General features: G+C 39.9%; 1 protein-coding gene across 2 annotated transcripts in view; it reads left to right on the top strand.

The window, feature by feature from the left end:
* The window catches only part of LOC103182909 (diacylglycerol kinase beta), a 175823-nt gene that overhangs the window by 118143 nt on the left and 44131 nt on the right, over positions 1-13549 (top strand). For both annotated transcript variants that reach the window (XM_042336191.1, XM_042336192.1), the window contains one exon: positions 875-939. In XM_042336191.1, coding sequence (XP_042192125.1) covers positions 875-939 — 65 coding nt within the window. The remainder of the gene's footprint in view (positions 1-874; positions 940-13549) is intronic.

The raw sequence follows: 13549 nt of genomic DNA, 5'->3' as shown, positions 1-13549 counted from the left end.
ATTAAAATGGAATCACTATGGAAACAAACCAAGATATACACAATGCCAAGTGAAGTCATCATCCTGTGTCCTTGTTGCTTTGGAAGGTGCCGATCATTTGGAATCTCTGTTGTTTGCTGAAGGAGAGCTTGAAAAATGTAAATCAAAATAGTGCTACATCTTGCCCTCCTTGGACCTCAGCTAAAGACTTTGTATCTCATAATGAGATTTGATGTTCCAAATGGCTTGCTTCTGCACTGAAATTTCTATGATTCTTGGTGTATGCTATATAAAAACATAATTTGATTACTCAATCCACAACTGTTTGTGGGACACTGCTGTGCGCAATTGGCTGCCGCATTTTGCCCACAGAATTATACAGTCAATTCACTTTACAGCATATTTTGTGAAGCACTTTGAGATGTCTTGAAGACATGATAAGGCGCTATATAAAATGCAAGGATTATTATGGCGGAAGTCCCTGCAACGTTCCATAAAATGTAATGCAGGAAAAAGTTGAACCCCATTAAGATTAGAACACGTACATGAGTCATTATCTTCAGGAGAGACTTCGGAAAAAAGGGCATTATAGTCAGGAGCCTTATGCTGAGGGATATGCAAAATGGTTGATTTTTTCTTTGTTAGACCGAGCAAACTAGTTCATTGTTTAATTAATGATAAACAAATAAATAAACACTGGCTAGATGTTCAAAATGTCAGCAAAATGGTAGGTTCAAATGAAATGTAAGTTATCGAGAGAGAAAGGAGGGAAATTTATGAAAATGATACATCTGTGATGGGAATAATGTAGTTATGAGCCCAATTAGTTTGCACTGATAACTGTTCCCTGTCTTTGTTTCATAATCTTCAAATCAATCCTTCTATTTTTGTGTAGGATGCATCCATTGCTCACAGATTTCATGTGATGAGAGAAAGGCATCCTGAGAAGTTCAATAGCAGGTAAGAGACTAATTTTAGCTAAAACAACACAAGCTCAATATTTACTTAGTTCCTAATAAGATTCCCTTTTCCCTTCCCCATCCACCTTGGCTCTCACCCATCCAGCACTGTCAAGGTCTTTGAGATATCCTCCAGATATTGAAAGGCTCTTTGTAAATGTGAATTACATTGTAAGATTGGACAAATATATCATGCGGTAAACATCATACGGGATGTTTCACATGTGATTGAGCAAGGGGTGCGCACTCCATGCACTGCATTGAATTCAGAACCTAAACCAATTTAAGGATCCACTTGGGGAATTTATCCCGGTATCCTAGCCAACAATTCTCCCCAAATAAAATTGTTCACTCACTCCATGGCTGTTTGTGGAACTTTGCACATATTGGCTATCGCATTCATACCACAAAATACAAACAGTCACCTTACTTTACAAGAAGCCTGTGAAGTGCTTTGAGACCTCTTGATGACTTGATAAGGCGTTGTATCAAATGCAAGGATTATTATTATTATAATATTATTATCACTATTATTAAAACTCACATTCAATAGAACAGTAGGTTATGAATTAAAAGTAAGCACCATTTAATAATTGAAACAGTGACCCGCATAAATTATTTCCGTGCTAAGTATTTAAAGTTGAAAACCTTAGCTTTATAGTCTTGTAACCCAATCTCTATGGGCTCATAGAGTTTGTGCAGCTAAAGTTAGATCTACACCAGCAAAGGAAAAGCTCACGCACCTGGCTGGTTCCAAATGGGGTTGCAGTTATGTTGCTTTGGGGTCATATTCTGCAATAGAAGATACCTGTCTGTTCAAACACTTGAGAGACCAGAGGTGCGAAATATGCATTTGTCTTTGCCAAGCTCAGCAGATGTGCCAATGGTATGAAGATTATCTGTTTTGCAGTTCTGCAAATAGTGTTTAGTTTTACAACCATTTAGTTATTGTTGCTTTCTTTCATCATTTTGACGGACCTGAAAAATGCACTGAAAAGTTGAGCACCTGCAAATGCGGTCGTGCATGAACTTTCTGGCACATTTTGCTGACTCCTCAATGTGAGCAGCTAGGGACTGTTAAATTCGAGCAACTCTGAGGTCAATATGATATATCAAAACAACCTTTATGTTTCGTCTTCCAAAAGCTACAGCTGGAAGATTGCACTGTCTTCCATATCAAAGTCACCCAGTTTCCTTTATCTCTCTGGTTAGATTCCAAACATTTTAGTTACAAAAGAATATTTTCTACCATAGTGAGTTAATTTAGAAAACGGGAAAAGCTGCAGCTTATATTTATATTTTCACAGAAGAAATCTTTTCAAGATTTCTTTTTCCTTTGGAAGCTGCGTCCTTAAAGGGAGAAATGGGGAAACAACTCATTTCTATTTTAATACCCAGAAAACTATTCCTGTATCTCATGACAAGGACAGACGTAAGCTACTATTTCATCTGCAGAGGAAAATCTTATCTTTAAATCTTATTTTTAAAGTGGATGTTTTGCAAGCAACAGAGAGCTTCCTCTAACTATTCAGGTGTGATCTTTGGCAACCTTTTGTGTAGGCTTGTTTCTGGATAGAATGTGTGGGGAAATGTCAACGTAAGAGAGGTTTTAATGAGGAGATTTCAGCAAAACAATCTTTTTTACTCTAGTCATTAAACAAAGGTATTTTTTATGGGAGACCAAAAAAATCCAGCTATGCAAATTGCGGATGTATTTTTTGGGGGGTGAAAATGTGCTCAAAATGATCATTGTCAATCTAATTCATGAACAATGAACTCTTTTGTTTTGCCCTCAAATTTAAGAAAAACTCAATGGATTTCTTCTGGATGCAGAGTGAATCCACCCTTCACAGCACATTCACTTTACCGCTGTTTAATTAAATTGTTTGGAATTTGTGTGTGAATCGCATTGTAAAAAATATTACACATCAGATGCTATTGTGACTCCTTTACATAATTTAATTGCTGAAATGCATTGTTCNAAAAAAGTCTTGGTTAGTGCCTGCGAGCTAAAAACTACACACCGGCTTTACAGTGTATATTGTAAAGAACTTTTGGACATCCTCCTGACTTGAAAGGATATTTGTATACCAAATGTAAGGATTATTATCATTCTTATTTTATTATTATAACACCGAGGGTAAGACCACTGAGATAGGCCGGTACTTAATTAAAAGGGATTCATATTACAAAACAATTTACAATTATGTAGCATCTTTCACGTTGGGAGTACGTCTCTCAAAGCATTTAAATATTTTGGTTTGTGCCATTTATCTTTCAAGGAAACTCAAAAGCAGCTTAACGTGTCGTGGGAAGTGCTAGCTGCAAGCTACATGAACACAGCAAAACGTTGCTTGGATCAGTGTCAAACGCGGTCATTTCCTATACACGCATCTATTATTTCTTTCAGACTGTGTTTAGTCTGTAAATTCAGATCAAACGAAAGCGCAAACGCCCATAATGAGTTCCTCCCACTCAGGGATTACAGATTGTAGTTCAAGCTCTTTCCATGTAATGTAGTGCTGAAGGAACTGCCTCAGGTATGTATGTGGTGATGCACTTCTTGTGCACATCGCATAGGTGAAATATTTTGGATACCTAGGAATTTCAAGGGGCTTTCTTCCAACTCTTGTTCGACCACTATCCCTTTTGTGCTTGACAGCTGCAATGGGCATTTCAGATATTGTGATGGATTTCCCCATGGCTCAGTTGGTATACGCACAGCCTTATGCATTTCACCCTCTGCCTCCAGACTTGCCACTTGGACATGGCTGTTTGTGGGCCATTGCTGCTACCTTCCCTGACAAATACAGTCAACTATGCTTCACAGAAAAACCCGTGACGTGCTTTAAGATGACCTCCTGATGTGAAAGGCTCTGTATCAAATGCTATTATAAATTGTTATTAGAATCAAAATCTTTTGAGGCTCGATGTGACGGAGGTCTTGAGATGAAGTGTGGGTGTGGTCCTCCTCTTGAATGAAGCAAACTCATTTCTGTGGTGCTTTAGATGATGTTAATGTAAACATGCTCATTATTGGAAACGCCCCGCAGACTGTAGGAACTAGTGATGCATTGATATTCGTGGCTCAACAGACTTCGATGTTAAATTTACAAACTTTAAACTTACAAGAAAAGGTTATTTGACACCAAGCAAAACAGGCATATGCGAATGGATCATTTATTCTAATGGTGCTTTAACTCCCAGCCACCCCACACCCACCACCTGCCCCCCTGAGGTTTTTGTCACAGACTGTGCATACAAGATGGAAAGAGGTTCACACCTAGTTAGTATTTGATTCTCAATAAAGTTCAATGAAAAGGAAGATTTCAAAGTCTCCCCACCTTACCTGCACCGGGTGAATGCACACAAAGGCCTTTGTGCCTGTGGGCTTTGGGCGTCGTTCCACTACTGGCTCCTTGGTTGTTTTACACCGTGGGGGTAAGGGCGCACCTCCCCCACCAAAAATCGATTTCAAGATTCTCACTCTTGTACTTAAATCCCCTCGTGCCCTGGCAACCCTCCCATCACCCCACCATCTCTCCACTCGACTGGCTCCAGCCTCCTCCTTGACCCCCGGACTTTCTGCTCCACCATCGGTGGCCGTGCTTTCAGCCACTATGCCCCAAAGCTGTGGAAGTCTCTCCCTCAATCTCTTTGCCTTCCTTAACATTTAATAGGGCTCAATGGCTGCATACAGTTCTGGTCACCCCTACATAAGGGAGCATTCAGTGCGCCTTGTTGGAAGTATGTTGTCATTTGCTGCTAATTTTTCGTGAACCCACCGAAAAATCGCATTTGTCCCAAATTGCATTTAGGAAAGCAGAGGAGTTGATGTGATTTTTTAGTTATTTTGATCATTTCTTAAACAGATTTGTCTCCTATTTGCTGTAAATAAAAAGAGGGGTAGATCCCAAATTCCTTTAGGCTTTTAAATGGCAAATGCCAATATTTGTTTAAATTCTTAGAGAACAATTTTATACCATTGCCCTGTACTTTGTGAGATAACATGGGAATAGGTTTGGCATGTTTGGTTTTCAATAGGTCGGATGTAAATTTGGAGAGACTGAAAAGACCTGTCTCTTTTTAACTAATTATCTTTCATCTTCAAAGACAAATTTGCATATGATTTAAAATTCAAGCACTTGTTTTGAACATCTTGTTTGTAGTTCTAGGCAAGAGGCCCAGACAATTTCTCTTGATGTTTTATTTATTGATTCCCCCCACCCCCCTTTTCTCTCCACAAGTACTTACCATGAAGAACTGTATTGCCTGTTCACACAGTGAAATAAAACCAATCCATCTGTTCTTCAATCACACAGCACATTTTATTGCAGGAAATGTTATTTCACGCATTATCACTGTGTTAAGGACAGATCAAGTTGAGGTTAGGTTCTTGAGCAGACTTGTGCAGCATTTCGCTTTTGAGGGTGGGTGCAGGGGGTAGCCTCGATTTCAGCGGCAAAGCCAATGAGTGGTTTCTCATCAGTTGTGGAAGCCCAATTAGAGGGGCAGAGTAGAGGTAATAACACAGACACTGAAGTTCAGATGAAGAGATTTCCTGAAGTATTGACTATGAATTGCCTGGATGTTCTAGAGGCAGAGAAAAAAAACTCTTTCTCCCCCCCCCATCACCCCTCCCCACACACACATCGTTCTCAATAGCAATGTCACAAAGCCAGGTTACACATTAGTCTTGTGGTTTGCAGCATGTCTTTCTACTGCCGCTAAGTGGGATAACAATGGTGTTGCTAAAAAGCATTAAAACCGTGATCCTGTTAGCTACCAGTCACAAACCATCAGCTGGTACACAAATGGGTGACCCTGCTTCAGACATCTGTTTATGGATGGTGGCAGGGTTGGTTGGGGGTAGGGAGAGAAGGGAAGGAAGGAAGGCGTCTATTATGTGCCATGTGGACACCATGTGGAAACGTGAATAGAATAAATTACAGGATTCTGTAATTATTTGATTTATGGATGAAACTGACTGGTTATAATTACATCATTTACCCTTTTTTCTCACACGCTCAGTATCTTCAAAAGCAAATGTAACAATGACTAATCATGTGTCTCTACATGTATTCAAAATTGGAAACCCTTGGCTGGAATGGACCCTTTTTAACACAGAAGGGATGTGATCTCAGATCTAATTAAGTTACCTTGTGCAGTTACAACCTATCTCCAGATTTTCAAAGGAAAGAACTTGAAATTAGCTCCATTGTAACATTTTCATGTGAATCATTTCTTAAATGTTAAACAAATACACAATTTAAAAAAAAATGTATGTTCACAAAAACTATTTTGATGTAAGTTGTATTTAGCATATGGGCTCAGCTCATGTGATTTCAAATTATGTTTTGGCACCACAATTTACAAAGGAGGGAGATGGTTAGGGTGTCAGCATTGCTTATTTTTCTAGTCTTTAAATTAAATAATAATACTCCTTGCATTTGGTACAGCACCGCATCACATCGTCAAGGCGTCTAAAAGTCTTTCACAGAATATACTGTAAAGTGGATTGACTGTATTTTGACTGTGGGCAAAACACAGCAGCAATATCCCACAAACAGCCATGGAGTGAGTGAACTATTTTATTTGGGGGGGGATTTGTTTTTCATTTTTCGAATAGTGCCATGGGATCGTTTACATCCACCCGAACGGGGCCTCAGTTTAACATCTTAGCCGAAGACCACACCTCCGACACCCCCAGCACTGCATTGGAGTGTTAGCCTAGACTATATGAGTTCTAAATCCCAGTGATAGATGGGATGAACTTGCATCAGATGTAATGAGCTCTGCACATCACTGATTTTGAAGTAGCTTTCCTGTTGAAATAGTTTTTTTTCCTGTTATCTGCCTGCTTGCGTTAGTGCTGATTCATCCATGGCTGGATTTTTAAAAATTAAATGAACACTCCATGCTGTAGTTTCAACTGCCAGCTAGCAGTTCTGTATGCGGTGATCAGCATATACTACATTCAGTTTAGGTTTATTCAAGTGCAATGAAATACACAGGTTTGATCGGTCTTTAATAAACTTGTTTGGTGCCTGAAAGCACAGGTACAAAGACGGGGATAGTTCCAATTGTAGGAGAATTAGTATTGATTTCCTGGTGACTGTCACACTGCGGCTGCTGGAACATTAAAGTTCAAAGCAAAGAAATGAACTTTGTGTAACTAAGCAGTAAAAATAAGAGTCACTTGTGTATGTGGAAAGAATACCACCTATCAAGTAGCATTACATGATTTGATGTGTCCAAGCCATGCGAGGCAGCAATAAATTAGGAAAACCAGATGCTGGGCTATTTTGCCAAATCATTCAAGTCTCCTTCTCTAAAATGGTTAGGTACTATGTACAGTTTAGGCCACCACAGTATAAAGGGACTGCCAACACAACAACAACTTGCATTTGTATAGCTCCCTCCACGCTGGGTAGTGTCCCGGAGCACTTGGGCTGAACACACTGAAGGTAGCGCAGAAGAGAGAACCAGAATGATTCCCAGTGTTAGAGGGATGAGTGTGAAGAACGAAAAGATAAATAAGGGCTGTTCAACCTGAAAAAGAGATGTCTCCAAAGAGACTTTATTGAAGTAAACCGTATAAGATGCTTTGGACACAAGTGGAATCCTGTAGCTCAGTGGTTAATGCACTCACTTTGCAAGCGAGAGACCTGGGTTTGACTCCCAGCAGGGTGAAACCTTGGGCATGTTTCCTTACTCCACACGCCTGATAATAATCCCTCAAAAAAAAAACAATAATGAATTGGTCGTTTCAATCCATGACTGTTTGTGGGACATTGCTGTGCGCAATTGGCTGCCTCATTTCGCCCACAAATATACAGTCAATTCACATTACAGTCTATTCTTGAAGCGCTTTGAGACGTCTAGATAACGTGAAAAGCGCTATATCAAATGCAGGGATTATTATTATTATAAATGGGATTGAGAAGGTAAACCTAAAATAATATTTTCAGACAACAACTTGCACTACATAGTGCCCTCCAAGCGTCTCAAAGTACTTAATGGTGGCGGAGCCTGACTCCAAGCCTGGGGGGATGAGGGGTGGGGAGTGACCAAAAGCAAGATCGAAAAGGAAGGTTTTCAAGCGGGGCTTGAAGAAGGGGAGAGAGGGAGCAAGGCGAAGGGATTTATACTGTGGTGTTCCAGAGTTTTGGGGCATAGTAGCTGAAAGCGCGACCTCCAATGGTGGAGCGGAGGCTGCAACATGCCAAGGTAACATATCAGGAGGACACAAGTTCATGGTTGTGAAGAACAAGTGCAGGTCAGACATCACAAAGTATTCCTGAGCAAAGAGGGTAATTAATAACAGAAACAGGTTGCCAGGAAGGTTGATAGAGAGGCCAGGACTCAACTTGAAACTGCTTAATGCCACAATGTGAAGGGTAGAGAGGGTACTCTAGAATAATGAGTCAATGGCCTTCATCCAAACCTCTCTTGTGATTTGTAATCCTCGATCTACACCAATGCTTCCATGAGGCAATTTCATTACGGGAAAGTGCACCCATGAGTTTGTAATGTCAAGGAGACACTTGGGAACAATCTTGTGAAGTTTTAGACCCGAAGGCAAAAATGTAGACTAACAGGATATAATTTATTGTAAACACCCTTCATTTTACTGTTTTGTCATTAATCGCAGAAGGTGTCTGGAAATCAAGTTAGAGTGGTTTGGCAAGGATTAACAATAACGTGTTGTATTGGATGCACTTTGCGGATGATGTAATGAAAATGCATCACATTTCACACAGTTCTTTATTCTTCAAGTGTAAAAGATTGGCAGCTTGAATGAGAAAAACAACAAGCAGATGGTCAAAGGTTTGAGCTCCTTCACTCTGCCTGTCACTGGCAATTCACCTGCCGTGGTTTGGATGAGAATTAGTTGTGCTCAGCTGGGCTGGTAGGTGGATAGCTACCTGAGGGGAGGGGAAAGCTGTCATTGTGTGTCTCTCTCAGTAAGAACACCATCAGAAATGGCTGTCCCAAGAATTTGGCCTAAATTGACCAACACTCCCAGCTGTGAGGAGAAAATCCTGAATTAGTTGAAGAGAGAGAAATGAAATTGCAAAAAGCCAGTTGCAGGGAAACACCTATTAAACCACTTTACAAGATATGTAAACCACAGAGAAATTCTATCAGCAATTGAAGGAACCAAAAGCTGCTTCACTGATGGATTTCTGTAGCTCAGTGGTTAGAGCACTCACCTCGCAAGCGAGAGACCTAGGTTGGATTCCCAGCAGGGCGAAACGTTGGGCAAGTTTCCTTACACCACATGCCTCTGTTTACCTAGCAGTAAGTAGGAACCCCATTGTTAGTTGACTGGTGGATCACTTTTCCGGGGGTAACAAAATAATAATAATTGGTCACTCAATCCACGACTATTTGTGGGACACTGCTGTGTGCAATTGGCTGCCACGTTTCGCCCACAAAATATGCGGTCGATTCACCTTACAGTATACTCTGTGAAGTCCTTTGAGATGTCCCGAAGATGTGATAAGGCACTACATTAAATAGGATTATTATTATTATCTGCAGCAATCTGACGTCACTAAGCTAGGGCAACATTGAGGGTGTTACTCAGCTTCTCAGTGACCCCAGTACAGTGAGGGGGATGTTAGATAGCTTCCAAAAGCCATGCAACAATTCCTGTCCGAAAATTACCACCGAAACCCATTATAAGCAATGAAAATACAGCTTTTAAAATTCTGGTTTTGTTTGTTTGATGTCAAGATGTCAGGCTGTGATGTTAAAAACCGAGGTCCCGACTGCCTGATCAAGTGGACGTTAAAGATCGTATGGCACTGTTCAAAAAGAGACCAGGGTTTCTCCTGGTATCCTGGCTTGCATTCCTCCAGATAAAATTGGTCATTCATTCTATGACTGTTGGTGGAACATTGCTGTGCATAAATTGACTGCCACATTGCAAAAAACACAGCCATTGCACTTTACTGTAAATTCTGCGAAGTACTTTGCGACATCCTCCTGATGTGGAAGATGCAATACCAAATGCAACAATTATTATTATTGTTAGAACTTTGAAGAGGCACAGTGGAATACTAGAGCTAATAGTAGCTGAATTCCAATAATGGAGACAACCTTAGCTGTTCTGTGATCATCATAAAATCTTAATCAATATTTAGATTCATCAGCGTTTTTCTAAATGATGACATTTTATACCAAATCTTGCAGTGCTGGTAACTTAGAGTAATTTGTCTACTGGTTTTCTCAGTGGTGCTGTGATAAATTTGTACAGCTAACCAAGAGCTGTTTAAATCTTTACATATAATGAAGGAGAATCAGTTTCATCTTCCATTGCAAAGACAAATAGCCCCCTTCCCCTCCACACGCAAACTGCATACATTAAGTGATGTTGCTCTCACAGCCTCTCTGTGCCTCATCAATGTCAAAGTTCATTTTCCAATTTTGCTGCCTTTGTTATCTCAAGTTAAATGTTGCCTATCAATTTACGATATTGCTGTTCAGGAGCCAGTCAGAGCGTTCAGCTTTTAAATGCCTTTTCTAGACCTTCTATATAAAGGCGTGTGCAAATTAAGAATTTTTTTTTAAATTATCATAGGCAGAAAATGTATCTGTTAATGCAGGCATGTCGATTTGTAAAATACTTTGTGGTCTTTATGAAGATATTTTTAACATTGGTGTGGATCTATAGTGAGAAATATACTTGTTGGTAAACCAAAGGTTATTAGAGGAAATGAGGCAGCAATGCTGTATGCAGGTCTCCATAAAAGGCAAAGAAATATGTACACATTGAGGTAGGAGCTCTTAGTAGATGGTTTCACATTACTGCCATTACACACTTAACCTACAATGTGCAGTAATCTCTGAGGAGGATGCATTAAAGATGCATGTATGTAATTACAGCCCATGTTATGGAGAACCATCCTTGATATCCCTGGGAAGGAGTGCTGACTGTCTGTTTTGGTTGCCCTGCTTGTTTGGGCTTCAAAGCCAGTGCTGCATTCAAAATGTGAAGAACTTTAGAAACGCGTACACTTACTGCTTAACATTTTCTATTGCGCATCAGAATAGCGAGACTGATTGATGAGGGTTAATGCACATGAAACAACATTCACCTTGATGCCATGGCAAAGCAGATACAATGAAGGCAGATTTCAAATGTTCTTCAGTACGTTTGAAGTATCAAGTGCAGGAGGAGTATGAAGAGAGTTTAACAACTGGTCTTAGAAGTGCTAAGGTATAAAATGTAGGCATTGTACTCTACGTTTTCCATTCGTATTTGGACATAGCATTTCATAGGTGAAGGGTAGAAATGAATAAATACCACCAATTGTTATAAGTGTTTTTGAGATTAACAGCAGCAACTTATATTTATGTGGCACCTTCACATAGGGTAACATCTTGAGGTTGGACTAACATGAGTACAGATGATAATTAATAAAATAATAATAATCCTTGCATTTGATATAGCGCTTTTCATGTCTTCTCAACGTCTCAAAGAACTTCACAGAATATACTGTAAAGTACTGTATATTTGTAGGCAAAATGCGGCAGCCAATTGCACATAGCAATGTCCCACAAACAATCATGGATTGAGTGATCAAATTATTATTGTTTTTCTTTGAGGGATTACTATCCCCGGAAAAGCGATCGACCACCAACCGGGCTCCCACTCATCGCTAGGCAAACAGAGGCGTGTGGAGTAAGGAAACCTGCCCAACATTTCGCTCTGCTGGGAATCAAACCCAGTATAATTAATGCAAGTATACTAAAGTAAAGTGCTTTACTTTATTGCCCTAATATTGTATCAAGTATTTATTTTAGAAGGCTGAGAATTTTTAGCTTTCACTTTTCTGTGCCATTCTTGCAACTAACTGATTGCAATTAACCCAAAGCAGAACAACAAAGGAAGGAATGTGGCGACCTTCCATCATTTTTCTGTCATCATTATTTAAACGGGATCGAAAAAAATCCTTTTAAATATCGAGTTGGGTTGTTGTTTTTGTATTTCATCATTATGGGCATGATCTTTTGAGGTTTTTTTTTATTATTGTTATTCTGTTTGATGGCTACAAGTGCCGCTTTGAACTGCCAAGTAAGTGCTGTATCAGGTTATTTGGAACCATTTGCAGCACACTGGAATTGCTGATGGGCTTTGCCAAGAAAATATTTTTTGTGTGTTGCAGCACATATGTTCTGGCCATTTCCTTCTCTCCCTGATTTCCTCCCAGTCCTAATTCCCTTTTCATGAAGTCAGTGGCCCATCCTGTAGCTCAGTGGTTAGAGCACTCGCTTTGCAAGCGAGAGACCTGAGTTCAATTCCAGGCAGAGGGCGAAACCTTGGGCAAGTTTCCTTACTCCACACACCTAATAATAATCCCTCTAAAACCAAAAACAATAATAAATTGGTCATTTTCAATCTACGACTATTTGTGGGACATTGCTGTGCGCAATTGGCTGCCGCGTTCACCCACAAATATACAGTCAATTCACTTTACAGTGTGTTCTGTGAAGCGCTTTGGGACGTCCTCCCAACATGAAAAGCGCTATATCAAATGCAAGGATTATTATTATTATTATCATGGGGTAGAGTTGAAATTGCTCCTGTGCTCCTCTCTAACCACCAGTCAGTCCAAGGTTTGGAGTACCATTCAGGATGAACTATTTTGGTAAATTTTCCTTCTATCTATCAGAGGTGGTGAAACCCCAAATTGATATCTCTATCTCTGTTTGAGAAGGGAGTTTGGGGGGTGGGGGGGGGGCAAGGGGGATCTGAGGATTGAATCGTCATCTGCCCATTCCACAGCTTACAGCATTTGTGCTCAGTGCCTCCAGCCTTTGGCATTTCTTCAAATCCACAATGGATCGGAGTGCAAAGCATCTGAATTACTTTGCAAACCAATCTAAATTGCCCACATTCATGTCGTTTCGGAATTTTCACTCGGCCCTAGTTTTTGTTGTTTTTTGTTTGAAGGATAGAAAAAATATATAAGGAAGGAATATGTTTAAGAGTTCTACATGTTGGACAGAAAATTTACTTAGCGTAATTAAATTGATATGTTTACATTTATTGCTGAAGTAATTTAAGAAAGTCGTGTATTATCTGTCCGTGCTGTGTGAGCAGCCAGTCACACATTATTATTGGCAATTCTCAATTAGTTCAATTTATGGGTCTTTCTTATCGCTTTGTCTGATCCCAGGTAAATCTCCCACTGGGCTCTATTATCCATCAAAAATATGCTGCTAAAATTTCCAGCAATATTTGTTCTCCCAAATGTTCAAATTAAAACCTCTTAGTAGTGTAAGTGAACAATGCAAATACAATCTAATAAGATGCACAACATTCACACAATCTTTTCAGGAGTCTACAATCTATAAAGTAGCACAGGATGAATTTGTAACTGGGTCACGTAAATTTGCATCAACAGTTGCCAGTTTGTTTTTCTTGGCAAATTTCTTTGTTGGCAAGTAAACCCCTCCTCCCTCCCCCCCCCCCCCCCCCCCCCACCTTTGCCGATATGCTTTTCCACATATCCCAGGTCCTGGCAACATTTAATGTCAGTTCTTCTTGTGTAAACCAGATAGGTAAGGTATTTGACTGAATGCAGATGTGACAATTA

Source organism: Callorhinchus milii, unplaced genomic scaffold, assembly GCF_018977255.1.
Source record: "Callorhinchus milii isolate IMCB2004 unplaced genomic scaffold, IMCB_Cmil_1.0 Scaffold6, whole genome shotgun sequence".
NCBI classification, from domain to species: domain Eukaryota; kingdom Metazoa; phylum Chordata; class Chondrichthyes; order Chimaeriformes; family Callorhinchidae; genus Callorhinchus; species Callorhinchus milii.
Note: the sequence above shows the minus strand (reverse complement) of the source record. Positions and strands in the feature narration are given on the sequence as shown.